The 17,796-nt window shown below is 29.8% G+C and overlaps 1 protein-coding gene across 1 annotated transcript; it reads right to left on the bottom strand.

Annotated features, from left to right (window-relative positions):
• Positions 1–673: 673 nt before the first annotated feature.
• On the bottom strand, positions 674–13,278 carry LOC135957720 (WSCD family member CG9164). Its single transcript, XM_065508514.1, has 7 exons — positions 13,066–13,278; positions 7,256–7,408; positions 7,014–7,143; positions 6,836–6,946; positions 1,443–1,694; positions 1,201–1,370; positions 674–1,118 (listed from the first exon to the last, which is right to left on the bottom strand). Exons 2-7 carry the CDS (start codon positions 7,388–7,390, stop codon positions 969–971), a joined length of 948 nt encoding a protein of 315 aa, XP_065364586.1. The 5' UTR covers positions 7,391–7,408; positions 13,066–13,278; the 3' UTR covers positions 674–968.
• Between the last annotated feature and the right edge of the window lie 4,518 nt (positions 13,279–17,796).

Below are 17,796 nucleotides of genomic sequence, written 5' to 3'. Positions count from 1 at the left end.
TTTCAAAAATATCACTGAAAAAAGGGCCCCATTAGATAACTTCATTAAAAAAAAAAAAATTAATTTTAAATGAGAAATAAAATGTGTTGCCTCTTTTTATTAAAAATTGCATTAAAACTTTTTTTGTATCTAAAATTATATGGATTCTATTAAGTTTTTTCCTTCTCCTGTAAAGTAACAAAAAATCGAGTTACGCCTTTTTTATATTAAGCCATCGATATGTATCTTCTTTATAAGTGAATTGCATAAAATATATAAATAAGAATTTAAAAAAATTAATATGAAGAAAAAAACAGATATTTTTGGTAAACACATGTGGTCATTGCCTTCTATTTTTGTTTATTAACTGAAAAAATATGTATTGTTTGTTTTAGTTTTAAACGAAACATTTAAATTATTTTTGAACATAATTTCCATTGTTACCTACATACATAAATACATTTATTGACATTTGTAAACTTGTAACACTGTTATTGTAGTAATACTTTTTTCTCGAGTGTATAAATTATTGTAATTTTTAATGTTTAATGACAATACAATATTAAAAAAAAATAAAGTTAAAACAATAATTTATTATGTAGATAGATATATACATGAATGAATGTATTAACAAATAAAAAATAAATATGTATGATTGTATGTATGTATAGAAGATGTGTGTAGGTGTTATTCGTTTAAAATTATTTATAATTGCTTAATCACTATAAAAATTGTGTTATAATTTGTTTGTTTATATTTTATTAGCTAATTTTCAATTATACTACGTATGAATGTAATTTATTTGTATATTCGAAGTACTATTCGATAGTAAAGTTGTGTAAATAAAATAGCCAAAGCAAATGGATATTGTGCTCATTTCATTTAATTACATTTAGTCGTTATAATTGTTCTTATTTCTATTTATAAATATGTATATTAGATTACTGGTTTTCTGACTTGTAATGGATAACAAACATGTCATTGAGTATTTATTGTAGACGTCCCAGCATGTTGTAGACATATTGCTTTTTCTCCTCTAATTTCGCTCTCATGGCCGGCGTATACGGATCAAATGATAAAATGCGTTTTTTCCTTCTAAATATACCCTCCTTTCTTATTAGAGCACAATTTAGTAGATCCTGCAAAACATAATAACATCAGTATTGAATAATTATAAAATAATGTTAATTGAAAAATTGTCGCTTGGCGCTTGGCGCTTACTTCGTCCACTGGAAATTGAAGAAATTCTAAAATGCTTCTTAATACTGGTTCGAGATTGTTGACTAAATCGTCATAGAACACAACTTTAACACTCCCGGTGAAATTGCGAGCCCAGTTGAGATTCATTAGCTCCCAGCCTCTTAATTTATTCGTTACGAATTGTTGCCAATCTAAGAAAAAATAATAAAAATTTTAAAAATAATTGAATTCTATAACATTGCTCTTTTGTAGTTGCTGCTTACATTTTCCCTTTGTTCGCTTATAACGATCTGGAGAGGCGAAACCCACATGACCACCACTTTGGCGATTGAATTCGGCAATGATAGCTTTTTCTGGATCTCTAACTAATAAAATTACTTTTGAGAAAGGCGCCCATGCCTTTGGACCCCACTCGTGAGTTTTAACTAATAACACAGAACTGTTGCAAATATTTTCGCCTGGAAATCCAGTTTTAAGTAATCCATAATCTTTATATATGCTTCCAGTCAATATTCCTAAAAGATTTCAATTATATATAATACATACATTAATTACTTACATATACATACATACATAATATGTATATTTGTACAGTTGGAAAAATAATAAGGTATACCCCATATTTTCTATATATTTAACGATATTGGACCGACTACACTTGTTTGAATAAAAAAAACGTAAACGTAAAGCAATTTATTTTTAACGTACTAAAACCCCAAGTTTGTTATTTAAATAACTTCATTCAACTACATTGTTTGGAGGATAATGCAGCTTATCAGGACTAAACACACACAGAAAAAATTATTGCTTAAATTTGTTCAATTAACTTATTATTTGGTTTTATTTTAAACTTTAATAATTTGTTTTAATTAATTTAATTATTTTTTTAATTGGTAGTAGTATTTTTTTAAAAATACTGACATTTTAAAAGAAATTAAAATAATAAAAGAAAAAATATTTTGAAAATTTGTTTACATTCTATAAGTCAAATATAATATTTTAATATAAAATGTTCCCAATTTGGATAATTTTGAGACGCGTTAATTCCAAATGATGGGAAGATAGAGACAATCATGCTATTTTATGGATTATGGCAAGCTATTCGGTAAGTACGAACAGGTTAGATTATGCAATACATAAATGTGTGCAATTTTTAAAATATTTTGTTAATATTAATTCAATTTTGTGTTTTGAATTTGATAATTTTGATATTTGAATATACAATTTTTGTTATTGGATGAACTTTAAATACAAAAATTATTGAATAGATCATTTTCGTAATTGAAAAAACAAAAAATAACAATAATTACAAAAATTATCTATTCAATAATTTTTGTATTTAAAGTTCAACAAATAACGAAAATTGTATATTCAAATATCAAAATTATCAAATTCAAAACTCAAAATTCAATAGAAAGTATCAGAAAATTTTGTTTTTGAGCACATGAATACTTGATTCAATTATAAAATAATTGAAACCAGTTCAATATGTGACAAATATTTGAATTGAAACGGTTTAAGAAATAGTTTTTTCTGTGTACATGTAAATTAATTTTAAGCTTTTATATGTTTATACAATATGTAAAATAATTATAATAATGAAATAAAATTAAAAATTGCTAATTAATTTCAGAATTGTGTTAATTAATATTTTAATAAAATTTAGTGCAAAATTGCAATTACAAACATAATTGATTGATTCAATTAAAAATTTAATTGAAATTTGTACAGAAATTCAATTACTATATTTAATACTATTTTAATTTGATTTTTTTTTCAATTAAAAATTTTAATTTAAATTTTAATTAATAGTATCATTTTGATGATTTTTCTGTGCAACAATTATTTGATTTTTTCTTCCATTCCTTTCAACACTTGATCGTTTTTCTATTCAAATTTAAAAATTAATATGTAAGTACATTAGGGTGTACATTGGGGATCAATCATAATTTCAAAGCTTATAGGGTCAAAGATTTTTCGAAAGATGTTACAAAAAAATTAATATATGGTACCTTAATGGGAAAAAGTATTGCCAGAACTTATGGTTTATGCGTATAGAAGTTAAGCTTTGATATTTATCTCTTAAAACATTTGGTCAACAAATTAAAACAACGTGGTTTTTAACATAGTTATGAAGAAAACTAAAAAAAAGGTCGACAAACCGATTTTTGGCTAAAACTCGAACTGAGCGACCTCTTCCGAAAAATCTCAAAAATACTTTTTTATAAAATAAGCTTTTAAATTATGCTTGAAAATAATTTACATATGGGGGATTTCACGTCAAGTGAACCAACTTTTAAAATCTATGTCTTCCGATCGGGATGAAATTTGGTTAGGAGGTTAGACCTATTGGATAGTAATTCAGACACAATTTTTCAATAAGATCGGTCAAGAACTCTCTGAGTTGTAGGGGGTCAAAATTTGACATTTTTGCCAAACATGTGATTTTCTCATCCATGTAACTTATTACCTATTGTTCTTAGCAAAATGTGTCAAAAATAGTTTAGATAGGTATTTCTCCAAAGTTAAAAAAGTTTTTGATTTCGGAAAAAAAAATATTAAACATTTTTTTTTTTTTTTTAAATATTTTTTTTCGAATGATTGGAGAAATAGCTATCTAAACTATTTGGGACACATTTTGCTAAGAACAATAGGTAATAAGTTACATGGATGAGAAAAATCACATGTTTGGCAAAAATGTTGACCCCCTATAACTCAGAGAGTTCTTGACCGATCTTATTGAAAAATTGTGTCTGAATTACTATCCAATATGTCTAATTGCATCCCGATCGGAAGATATTGATTTTAAAAATTGGTTCACTTGATGTGAAAGCCCCCACATACTTCTAACTCAGATGTATTCTTTCGGAACGGTATCGCACTAATATGAATTTTAGAACAGGGACATTAAGAAAAGCTGATGTGACGTGGGAATGAAGTGTTAAGAATAAAGGTTTGATATTCGCTTAACATTTAAGTAAAAAAAATAAGATTTTATACGCATTCGCACAGTATAAGACTCTGAATCACAGTTAGCCCAGATGTCTAAGAAATCTATAATGAACAAGTTTAGCCCAATAAAATCACCAGAATATAATCAAAAGTTAACATGTTACGTTTACAACCAGGAGAGGAAACTGCCCACCAGAATTTTAATATCCCAAACTCAGATCACTTCATTTGGATATACATACATCATCTATATATATAAAAATGAAATGGTCCATGTATGTAATGTCATCACGTGAGAACGAAATTTTCAGAAGATGGTTTGTAAAGAAAAAAAATTAAAAAATTACGGCTAAAACCGGCTTTTTTGAGTCCAGTCAACTGTAATAAAAAAGCCCCTAAAGTATGCAGTACAAATTTAGATATTTTATTTGCAAATAAATAAGAACAGGCAGGGTTGGAGAAACTTGACGAACTAACATTAGTAAATGCTACCGGGCGAAGCCGGGGCTATCAACTAGTCATATATAAAGTAGAATTACTTATTAGCTAGAGTTATCAATTAGTTACCTTGTTGAAACCAAGCAAAATAAAATATTAGATTGTTTCTTTAGATTTACACCACTTGCATAACTCAAATCTATTATTTTATCTGCTCGATATTTCACAAAATTCACATAGTTTTGTTCAAAATAACATTTAGTAACACTATTTTTATAGACATTTATTTTAAATTAAATCTTAACATAGTTTGAATTGAAAATATATGAAAATTATTTTATTTTTTGACGTTGGTTTTTCAGTTTTCTTTAGTTTGTATGTATTTGAAATTTTTGGGAAATTATAATTGATAACAAACGTACTGTTACGAATTTGCAATAACGATTTGAATTAACGGTCTTTAACGTCTGCCCGCAACCTTCATCTATGTTTATAAACATGTCCATCAGTAGAAGCTTCTACTTATCAACAATGTTGATAACATGCGGTTATTAGCATTGTTTGTAAGTAGGGCAACACGAAATGTTTAAGCTGCTAACATTAACATCGAAAGCTCTAGAATTCGAATATACGAGTTTTGACCGTTAATAACAATCTAGGCTACAGAGATGAAGATGTCAGTGTGTATTAATAGTGACTGCGGTTGCAGTAATCAGTGAGTTTGTTATAGGATCTTGAGATAACATCAATTGCTTTCATGTATATTATAAAGTATAGTTTAAGTCTGTGTATGTGTATTAAAAACACATAGTAAATATTTAAACTGTTGTTGTACATTTGAACAAATAAAGAGTTTTTACAATTAAAAACTACTAAACTGCTTTTATTTGCAATCAAAAGTAGAAACTTCTAGTTTTGTCCGTTAGATAATTCATGTAGCTTCTAAAATATGACACTGTATAAATAGGTACAGCAAGTCGCAGTCAGTTTTTTTAGTTTATCATAGGCGCTGTTAGAGTTAACATCAACTGCATTCTAGAAGATTATAAAGTGTAATTTAAGTATGTATTTCTGTGAATTATAAACGAGTATTTAATATTTGAACGGATTTCTGTTCTGAAAATCACATTTTATCAATCAAGTGATTTGAAATCTCAAAAAATGTCCGTCCGTCTGTCCTTTCGTCCATGTAAACCTTGCAATCAAAGTACAGGTTGCAATTAAAAGATAATTCGACAAAATTTGGTACAAGCTTTTGTCTTGCCACAGGCAATTTGTTTAGAATCGGTCCATTATTTCTCCTAGCCTTATACGACTGCCCTATCTGAAAATAGTTAAACCCTCATAAAGATCTTAGTTATATAACCAAACCAAATTCAGCACAAATAAGTTTTATATAAGCCGAACTCGTACCAGCAAATTTTGTGACGATCGGTCCTTAATTAGTCATAGCTCCCATATATGGCCCACTTCCGAAAATAAATTTAACCAGCTTATAATCTTAAAAATGTTGATATTCCATTAAAATTCAATGCAAATAAGTTATATATATACAAAATTCAATTTTATAAAGATTGGTCCATAATTAGTCAAAGCTCCCATAGAAGGCCCTCTTCCAAAAATCATTTTAATGAATTCAAATAAAATTCAACACAAATAAGTTTCAGATACACAGAAAACATGCCACCTAATTTTAGGGCCATTTGTACATAAACAGTGATAGCTCCCATAAACGTTTTAAAATAAAACCGAAACTCGAACAGAATGATGCAATTTCCTGTCACTAGAGGTGTATGTGACAGTAGGCGGATTGACTTGAAATGATTACTAAAGTATTTGGTGAGCATTTATGTGACATAGTTGAAAGTCAGAAACTTATTATTTTCCAGTGATCTTCAACCGCAGTTGCAATTTAATCCACCTACTGGAAATGGGTGTGGCACATCCCAATTGACTTAAATTTTTTAGTGAAGACTTAAAAACGCATTGTTATCATCTGTACGAAATTTGAAAGGTCTAGCTGTTTCCTGTGATTTATTGTCTCAAAAACTGGTCATTGGCCCCAAAAATACTTTTTTTGTTTTCCATATGAAGTGAGTCGCTCAAATATCCAGAATTTTATTTCATAGTTATTTAAACTTGCCTTGATTATTACAATTTATATATTGCCAATGGGTGTAGGATACCATCTAGTTACCAAAGTTTTACCATGGAACATTTTCATATTATGAATTCTAAAAGGGATATTTATAAATAAAATACTTACCAGTAGATTGCTGCAATAAGTATCGTAGCCAAGTATTCCCACTTCCCGGAAATGACGCTAACGCAGTCAATCCAGTCTTAATGTTTTCTTCATTATCGCTAATATTTGGAGCTGAATAGAATTTGAAATGTTTCACTGGCAAAACTTAAAATGCAACAAGGAACATACTCATACGTACTTTTAAATTCGGAAGCTGCATCTGCAGTATCTACTGGAAGCACTGTTTGCAAATATTTTAGTTCTTTACACCATCTAATGGTCATCTTTTGATTAATGCCGGATACTTTTTGATTATGATAATTAGGAAACTATTGCAAAAACAAACAAAAAAAGAAATACATACCTTTGGTAAGTTAAAGACTTTAAATTTAGGAACATTAAGTCCATTTTAGTAATAGCATATGTATTGATAACATTTACCTCTGCAAATCGTTCAATTCGCATACGTCTTGGATGTGAGCCAGGAACATTATTCATGGATAAAAATAGTACTCCTCCAATATATATAACAATTGTTACAGTTACGCCGCAAAGTCGCCAACCTTGTAATGCCATTCCGCCTCTTTTTCATAACTGAAATTGCAAATGTTTTATATGTAAAATTGTTGATAGACCATTTCTTCAATTCTTTTAGATAGTTTATATATCATCCCCTCAATAAAACAATGATGTATAAGCATATACACCATTATCTACATAACTGATTCTATATTTGGTCAAAATTTGGTGAAATTCTACTTCCACAAAGTGGCTCAAAAGATCAATTGAAATATTACTTTTGTTCTAGATGTCTACTAACACAAAAGTTTTAAACTCAATTATTTCGAAATGGCAAAAAAATTATACACTATTGTTTTATTAACGGGACGAAATTCTAAGTTTTCCCTAATTAATTTTCCACGTAAAACACATAAAGTAGACATGTTGTGTATAAATGGTTAGAGAATTTTATCTATTTTTTATTAAGAAGTTTAGAAGTTACAGATTTATTTCCCTCTTTTTTTCTATACTGTTTTGGGCCGTGGTATTTATATTTCTATGAAATTTATTTCCGTTGAATTCTATGTTAATCCATTCCTGCCTAATGGGTATTTAAATACCCAAAAAAGTGACGACAGTAAAAAAAATCTAGGGAGTGCCAGATTATAGATTAAGACTTCAACTTACGTTTTTTATTTAGAAATAGACATTGATTATCCCAGAAAAAAATAAAAAAGTAAAATTTGTTGCTTTTTGAGTTTATCTTCCATACATGTAAAATGGTGATTTTTTCTATGTCGAAAAATGCTTGGAAAAAGAGGATAATGCGAAATAAAGGACAATGCGAAAAATCAAAAACAACCGGCGGATTTATATAGCTTTAGACATCCCATCTATAATGTAGACAAGTTAAAAGTTGTTTGTAAACACACTTGCACGACACACGGTGTATAATGTAAATGAGTTCCAAATATAACAAATTTTTCCATATCAAAAAAATTTATTTTTTCGTAAATAAAAAATTAATTTATTAAATTAAAATTGTAAATTATTTAGCCTTTAAAATTATAGATTTATCTGTAGCTGCTCCATTGTGGTAGTGCTGGATGCATGGAACTGGGTGCGAATTCACCTGGCACTTCAAACATCCATATTCGGTTTTTCCACCGCACTGTGGACAACGATGACGAGTGGATAGATTTCCGATTAAATGATCAATGCGATCATACCTCAGCCCCATATGTGCCCCGGATGTCAGCATTTTCCCGGGATTTTGATGATTTGATTTCACCATTATCGACTCACATACCTCTACTCGGAAATCAAATTGCGACATTTGCAACTTTTTCTCATATTTGCGACAAAGACAATGTAGCTTCCATGCATTTACCATAGCTGCATCGAAAGCATTTGTTAACAATGGCTAATACCACATCTTTCCCGAACCCGAATGCGATATTTTCATACAAAGCTTTATATGAGGTCGCCGTATCATCAAAAAGCACCTTATAAAACTGGTAGCTTTGTCGCCTAGACCATGTTGGTGTGTTCCCTTATCGATTTTAGGTCGATTTGAACCCATACTATACCTCCTTGCCGAAGTATGGCCAACATTACTAGAGGTTGAGGTCACTGGTACATCCTCTTTTTCACTCGACCGCATTCCTCATTCCAATTTCGCGTGAAACAAATTATTATATTGATATCAACAGTTGTTCGCCAAAATGATGTTCTCCATTAGACCAAATTTCAATAATGTCTTGTATTCGACAGTAGTAATGATTTTTTGACTACGAATCGTTTTTATAATCACCCTTATCGTAATTGGCGTATGCTTTTTACGCCTAAAACAGTTTTGTACTAGATTAAAAAAACAGGTTACATTTTATCTTTAATCTAGTACGAAACTGTAGTAGGCGTAAAACACATACGCCAACCACGATAAAGGTGTATATAACAAATATTCCAATTTTTAACATTTTATAGTTATATTGTTTAAAATATTGCTCAGAGATACACCTTTTCACTTTTCTTTACTAAGATAAATATTTTTAAAATATTGAAACAAATATCTCTTTAAAGCCTGTTGGGTATTTAAATACCCATGTCCTATCACGGGTATGTAAGGAGGTAACATTTTTTTTTTCACTCCAAACAACTTCTACCGGCCACCAGGTACATTTATACAAATTTAGTTAAAATCGTACGAGCGGATCTATGGTCAGGCATTAATGTGTTAAAGTGATTTTTGGAAGTTGACCTTATGTGGGAGCTATGACTAATTATGGACCGATCATCATAAAATTAGGTAAAATGATTTCTGCAGTCGTTCGACATCTGCAGATTTAATTATATTATATCTGATTTGGCGGGGGGTTGGGGTAGCATGTTGATCAGCAAATTTGCCGAACACACGAGGCCCGAAATATTTGCAAAGGAAGCTGTTATCCGAGGTTGTTAAAAGTATTATCTTATATGCATCCTCCATATGGTCAGATTCGTTGAGGTTTTCATCTTTTGCAAAGCGTATAACCTCTGTATATAGGCTCGCTGCCTTACGTGTGTGCACTGCATTCCGCACTGTGTCGGATGAAGCAGCCTTTGTTATTGCTGGTCTAGTTGCAATTGACCTTCAGGCTCAGGAACTTAGGCAAGCAACATATTCTACTATAGATGATGTTAGCTTTGGCGAAATGGCAAGAAGTAGGAGTATTGGCAATTGGCAGACACGTTGGTCAGCATCAGATAAGGGTAGGTGGACGCATCAGTTGATCCCTGACATTAAGGATTGGGTCGAAAGACGCCACGGTGACCTAGATTTTTATGTCACACAGATGTTAAGTGGACACGGTTGCTTCAAATCGTATCTGTATCGTTTTAAACATGACTTGGATCCGTTTTGTCCGCAGTGTACCGGTAATGTAGAGGAAGATGCACGACATGTTTTCTTCATATGTCCCAGATTCCGACATGATAGAGATAATCTAGAGGCAGTAGTAGGGTGTAGTGTTGAGCCGTCAAATATAGTGCCTATTATGTTGTCATCCCTCGACAATTGGAATACTGTATGTCATTATGTGAGATTGGTTCTAGAAGAACTTCGTAGGGAAGAGGAGATTCGTAGAAGAATCGAATTAGAATAGTGTAGGTTTCTACCTTTCCCCACCCTGTGAAGAAATAATTAACGGTAGTTCCACGGGGAACTTGGATTGGAGATAGAGGTTTTTTAGCGTGTTAAAGTCTCGCACTCCTGGCAAACTGTTAGGTATGCCAGAGTCTTTTTCGAATAAGAGATTTTAACTTGTTCGAATAATTCGATCACACGTTTAAAATTAATCGAATTATTCGAATAATTTAAATTTTTTTAAAAAATTAAAGAATGAATTTTTGATGTCTGTTTTTTAATATTTTATTGTTAAAGAAAAACGAAAAATAACGTTAACAATTCAAGTATTGATAATGTTAAAAAAACATTCGAAAACAAAGTACATCGTTAAATTTTCAACAGAAATATTCTGATCAGAATAACTCCCGAGCAATCTACAAAACAATTGAGTAGCAAACACTTTAGTTTCCGTTTTGGATCTATGCTTTAAAAAATTTGAGCTAGTTGGACATGATCCTGAATTCAAATACAATATAAACGTAGTAAGAACTTTTTTATTTCGTTCATTAATTCGGGTTTTAAATTGAGTAAATAGTTCTCTAGTAAATTAATTATTCGCTATTTCTAAATTATTTATAACAAATTGTATTATACATCAAGGTCTATCAACGTTGGCTAATTTGAAGTCAGGCAGTGCATGATTGACGCATTTACAAATACGCAAAAAGTTTATTGCCATGTTAGACAAAGATGTCCAACGATGTTCCAAATCATGTATAAGACGAACTCCTTGCTTTTCTTGCAACAAAACGTTAGTTTGCAATATTTGTGTTTATCATTCGATTTATTAAATATTTTGCAACACTTACGTACGCGGTTAATAACATCACTTATATACATACATATATTTTAAGAACAGATAATGTAATCATTATAAATGTCATCCTCAATATCACTTTCGACGACCGATTCAAAATCACATTCTCCATCACATTCAACTCCACTTTAATGTAAAGTTAATATTTTGATTATTAATTGCGATTCTTCTAATATTTCGCCAGCTAAATAACAAATATTTTATTCCGTACCTTTTATTTTCATTAGTTCAAGTCCTAAGTTAAAAATTTTGAAAGATTTGTTTATAGAATTGTAACTTCTTGCAGTAATATATTTGCCAATTATTTAAATTTTAGTATTCAGTGATATTCTTTGAATTATTACAAAAAAAATAAATTAAAAATTTACTTTCAAATTATATACATGTATATAAAGTTCGAATAATTACCAAAAATCTATAAGCAATTTAATAACTTTAAATATATATGAACATTTATTCGTTTTATTCGATTATTCTACATAAAATTGTTCGAATTATTCGTTATTCGAAAATGGCCATTTTCAAATTGTTCGAATAATTATTCGTAAGAAATTATTCGATTAATCGAATGATCATTAGTCAAATGAATACCCTAGTACATATCCTTTATAATAATAAATGGATTTTTAGGGATATATATTGAAACTAGGCCACATTGCCATTTTTACCCATTCCCACGATAGCCGATTCTACGCACCGGAATGACTCGAGTTCACTCGGCCAAGGGATGTCAACTCAGCAATTACTGCTGCTACAACAACAACAACCATTTTTACCAACAGTGTTAAAATTGGTTAAGCGGTTAGATATTTACAATTGAAACTGCACGATTTTTCACCACTCTTATTAAAAGTTGAACCTCAACCATAGCAAATTTAATATTTTAGGAACTCACAATTTTGTTTTTTTGTCGAAAAAAACATGTCGAAACAAATATTAATATTTAAAATAAAATACAGTAAAACCTTGATAATCCGGATAATTGATTGCATACCCTAATCCTAATATATTATAACAGTTGTTGTTGTGTTTTAAACAAAAAAATATATTATTTTATTATAAAACAATAAACATATTTTAAATAGTGTTATTAGTTTAGAACTTTTTTTTTGAAACACAACACAAATTTGTTTAAACTATCATAATATATTAGGACATTATGACCAAATAGTAGACCGTGTGAATGAATACCCCAAATATATAAATTTTCAAATTCACTCTGAGAGATTGACCTCTCAATACAGAGTGATCGTTTTTAAATCAAACCGCATGATTTAGAAACTCTGACAGAAAATTATATTTGAAGATTGAGTAATAAAAATGTTTAAATAAATTTTCCGTCTGTGACTTGGTTTAAACGTTTTCTAATTTAAACTGATTTTTAGACCCAAAAATGCAATTAACAGCACATATTTGCATTCGAGGGCAACAACATAATGTGATAATCTTTGAATTGATTATAAATATGAAATGAAAAGGAAATATCTCGTGGGCTCAAGACTCGCAGGATGGGTGTGCAGTTTAAGTTGTTGTTGTGAGTGTGTGATGAATAAATATTATCATTAATGACAACATTAAACGGATAAAAATCAATAAAAGTACAATCGTTTTAAGTTCTACTACCAAAATATATTTCTAAATGTTTTAAAACGAACTTTTTTAATAATTTCTAACAAATGTATTTAAATTTTTAGTACCTAACTGGAAAAAAGAAAACATTTATTCGTAACAACACCTTTGTTCCTGACTTTATTTAATGAAACTCACTTTAATTCCGTACTTTGACAGTTTTATTCGCACGTTGTTTTCATTATTCGGATGGTGGCGGTGGTGGTTTTCCTTTACAGTGTATTTTTTTATATTTTTATTCTATTTCAGGGTGTTTTGATGAAAATAACACTAAAATAATATTTCTATTTGTATTGTTTTCTTTAAAATAAATGTTTCATGTTGAAACTGCTTGTACACATTATTTAATCGTATGAATACTCGTGTATTTACATTCACATTTTTTTATTATTATTATATTTAGCTTGTGGAAAACTTTCTTGGTATTATGTTGTATTATTAATAAAATTAGTATGTATTTAATTTGTTTCACTATGTCGATGATAAAAATCATGAAAATATTATTTAATAACTTTGGTTTTTTCTTGAGTTGTGATGAGCTCGGTGAAAATAAATAAAACAAGTATTTATTGTAAAAATTTTGACAGTAGAATATTTGACAGCAGAGTGTCCATTGCGCATGTTTCTATAATACTGTGGACTAATTTTTGTGAAAAGCTCTATAGACGAAAGCTTTATGAACTTTAAAATGTGTTAATACTTAGTGGATTTGTTGTATTTTGACATCCAGGTGGCTTTTTTTTATTTTTGGTTGCTTAGAATTTTTAACAGACATTCATAATATTTTATGATTGACCAACAGATGGCCGAAATTGTTCTGTGTTAAATATTAATGCATAGAAGTCGCAGAATAGAAATATACCCTGCAAACCATTTCTATCGAAAAAGTCTCTCAAACATACATATAATTTTGAAGTTGAAACTCACCGAATATTATATCGCTTTCTTATCGATATGCTGACACATCGAAAAAGTGGATTAATTAAATAGTATCGAATTATTATATATAGGAGTATGTATAACATTTTTATATAAAAAGTGTCTAGAAATAAGTTCCAATTCTGCTTCATGCGTTAAATTAGAAATACATAAGTATGTATTTTAGTTTCACATTTATTAAAGGTTTATAAAGAAAATTGCCGAATGTATGTATATTTTCTATTCATTTTTATACCCTTCAGCTTCGTGAGAAGGGTATATATAAGTTTGTCATTCCGTTTGTAATTTCTACATTTTTCATTTCCGACCCTATAAAGTATATATATTCTGGATCCTTATAGATAGCGGAGTCGATTAAGCCATGTCCGTCTGTCTGTCTGTCTGTCTGTCTGTCTGTCCGTCTGTCTGTCTGTCTGTCTGTTGAAATCAATTTTCTGAAGGCCCCAGATATCTCCGGGATCCAAATCTTCAACAATTCTGTCAGACATACTTTCGAGAATTTTGCTATTTAAAATCAGCAAAATCCGTCCATAAATAACGGAGATATGAGCAAAAATCCGAGACAACCTCTGAAAATTTCATCAAAAAACACAATGTATTGCATGCTTTGACAAAAAAACAACAAAACGTATGTGTGGATGTGCAAGTTTTGTGTATTTTGTTTTTTTTTGTGTTTTGTTTCTTTTGGCATTGTTGTTGTTTTTTATACAACTAAACGTTTGTTTGGTTGTGTGTTGGTTTTTTTTACAAAAAAGCAACAAAACGTATGCTTGGTTGTGCATGCTTTGCGTATTTTGTTTTTTTGTGTGTTTTGTTTCTTTTGGCGTTGTTGTTGTTTTTTATACAACTAAACGTTTGTTTGGTTGTGTGTTGGTTTTTTTGACAAAAAAGCAACAAATCGTATGTGTGTTTTGTTTCTTTTGGCGTTGTTGTTTTTTATACAATTAAACGTATGTTTGGACGTGTGTTGGTTTCATTGGCTTGCGTATTTTGTTTTTTCTTTTGGTGTTTTGTTTCGTTTGGCGTTGTTGTTGTTTTTTGTGTTCTTGATAAATTTAGGATGCTGTACGCTGAAAGTGGGCAATGTACATACATACATATATACTAATTATAAAAAATAATAATGCATCCACAACAAAGGTGAAGGGTATATAAGATTCGGCATAGCCGAATATAGCACTCTTACTTGTTTTTTTTTAATTTTTGTATATATTTACAGAATATATATTGTTTTATTATAAGTGAAAAATCTGTCACGTACGGTATGTCACGTACGATATTAAATTTTATTTATTATAAAATCATCCTAACGGCCATTTTCACAATGTACGATTATTTCATTTTAACCGGAAAATTAACTAACTGTCGGTTTGTTTAACGGGGACCATTTAACCAACGGTTACCGATTTACGTTTCACCATCATTTGATTACTTAACCAAAGCATTCAGTAGAAAGTATGGCAATAATGCATACATTTGTTTACGAAAAATAGTGTAATGAAAGATTGAAATATAAAAAAATGTCTAAAAGACGGCATAAAAAATAATAAGTTGTGTTTTCTTAGTGGTATAATAAAAAAGACGTATAAAACTCAAAAACATTAAGGTACCTAACTGTAAAATTTACAGAACAAACTGAACAACAATTACTGAAAACCAACAAGGAAAAGTGCACATTTGTTGTTTGGTTTGTAAGCGCAATATCCGGGTGGTATATGGATCACCCCGTGCAAAATTTACTTTTCTTCGCTTTACACTTTTAAAAATTTTAAATATTACAAAAATATAAATGTTTTTCCATTATATTTCTTTTATTATATTTCTTACAATTAAGATGCTAACCGGCGAAATTTATTCGGTTATATTTAACAGCAACTTTGTTGTTAAATAGTGTAAGTTAAGAATTAATCGTACATTGTGAAATTCATATTAGCCTAACTTGCGGTTAAAGTTCACGTTAACTTTTTATCGTACATTGTGAAAATGGCCGTAAGATTGTTTTATTTTAACCCATTTACAGCCAAACAAAAACTACGAGAAACATTTTCGAAATTTCAATGTATATTTATTTTCAACAATACAAAAAACAGAAAAGTAAAATAAAATTTATCAAAAAAAAAAATTAGGACATTAGAAGGGTGTAACCAAATTGGCACAATGGACACTTATGACTGAAATTTTGCTAAACAAGTTTTGTCAATGCAGAGTGTTTTTTGAACTCCAGCGGCTTCTCTTGTGGCAAATGGCACACGATTAGGAATTCGTGTGCCATTTGCCATTTTTTTTCAGAACACCATCTAGTAACATTTCCTACTGGTTCATAAGAATCGTTAGAAATATGTTCGCGGAAAACACCCCATTGGTTAAAATTTCTGATAAGAATATCAGTATGTTGACGTACTTTAAAAATTTTGTCTGTAGTTTATGCATCGTCGATATTGTCTACAAGGTGTAGATTGTTAGCTAATTATTTTTTGACCATTTGTTTCAAATAAATAACTGCCAAACTTTGTGTAAAAAAACGAAAAAAGATTTAGTTTATAATTTCTTTTTAGTATACTTGTGGACATTGTACCCAAACTGGCACAGCATTATTTTATGCCTTCTAAGATTTTATATATTTGGAGTATGAAACTAAAAATGCTTTTCTATGTTTCCCTGTTGTGCTGAATTGGGGCCCAATAAAGAAATTGTCCCAATCAATTGTCGTTAATTGGCGCAAAGCGATATAGTGGCAATAATTGTCGCATTCCAGTCACACGATTGTTCTAGTTTGCGGCAACTCAGAGAAACAGCTGTTGTCTAGATGTTAAATTTTGTTTTGTTTACATAAATGTAAAAAAATCTAATTGTGAAAAAATTATTTGTTAAATAAAAAAAGAAAATTGCGTCGGCCTTAATTATCGTATAAAAAAATTAATAAAGAAATGTTAAAAGATGTATGTGGGTCAAAGAGTGGCTCACAGAAAGAATATTTCTTTTACAAAAATGAATATTGGCGCTAAAGAAGACAATCTTTGATTGCCGCACTAGAACACAATAAATATTGTTGTATTTTTAACATTTTTATTGGTGCATGTTGCCTATCAAGCATTCACATGATTGCCGCACCAGTGTTGCATTTGATTGGGCCAAATAAGCACAATATTGTTGTGGTTTGACATATGAGCCAATAAGTTGTGAAATCACACGATTGACGTATAAAATAGACCAATAATTGGTGCATAGCGGCAATCGTGTGATCCTACCTTTAGTGACAAAATATAATTGTGGTTACCCTTTTTTTTTGTAATTGTTATTCAACAGATTATTACAACAACAAAAATAAATTTAGTTAAATTGTTTGATTTAATATTTAATCAGAGCACTTTCCACTACTTAATAATGCAAACGTAAATTAACCAGTGCAAACCACGATTCGAAAATTTCTTTAACCTTGAGTTCCACTCTAGCTCCATCCTTGTTATACTCTCAGGATTCTTTCTGATAGTATGACCGATCCACCTCCATTTCCTACGTTTTATTTGTGTTAGTATGGGTTCCTCGTTGGTGAGGTTCCAGAGCACCTCTTAACCTAGAAACACTTAAGTAGTGAAAATAGAAGAATGAAATTTTCGCATGTGGTATTCAATATTTGGATCTTTAACTCACTATTTTTTTGATAACAAATTATTGGAAATCTAAAAGAATATTCAAGGATAAAAATTTGAAAGGACATTTTTGATATCTTTTGATCCTTACAGGTTAAAATAATAAGAATAATTCTTGATCATTTGACACCAAATTTGGCATTGTCGGATGATCAGAAGTATTTTAAAACATTTTTTTAAAAATGTACTCCTCTGAAAACTTGAAGTTCTTTAAAAGGAAACAGGATCACGAAATGAAAAACTGAAAACGCAGTTTTTCTCCATTTAATTTATTGTTTCA

This window comes from Calliphora vicina, chromosome 4 (assembly GCF_958450345.1).
Source record: "Calliphora vicina chromosome 4, idCalVici1.1, whole genome shotgun sequence".
Classification (NCBI taxonomy): Eukaryota; Metazoa; Arthropoda; class Insecta; order Diptera; family Calliphoridae; genus Calliphora; species Calliphora vicina.
Note: the sequence above shows the minus strand (reverse complement) of the source record. Positions and strands in the feature narration are given on the sequence as shown.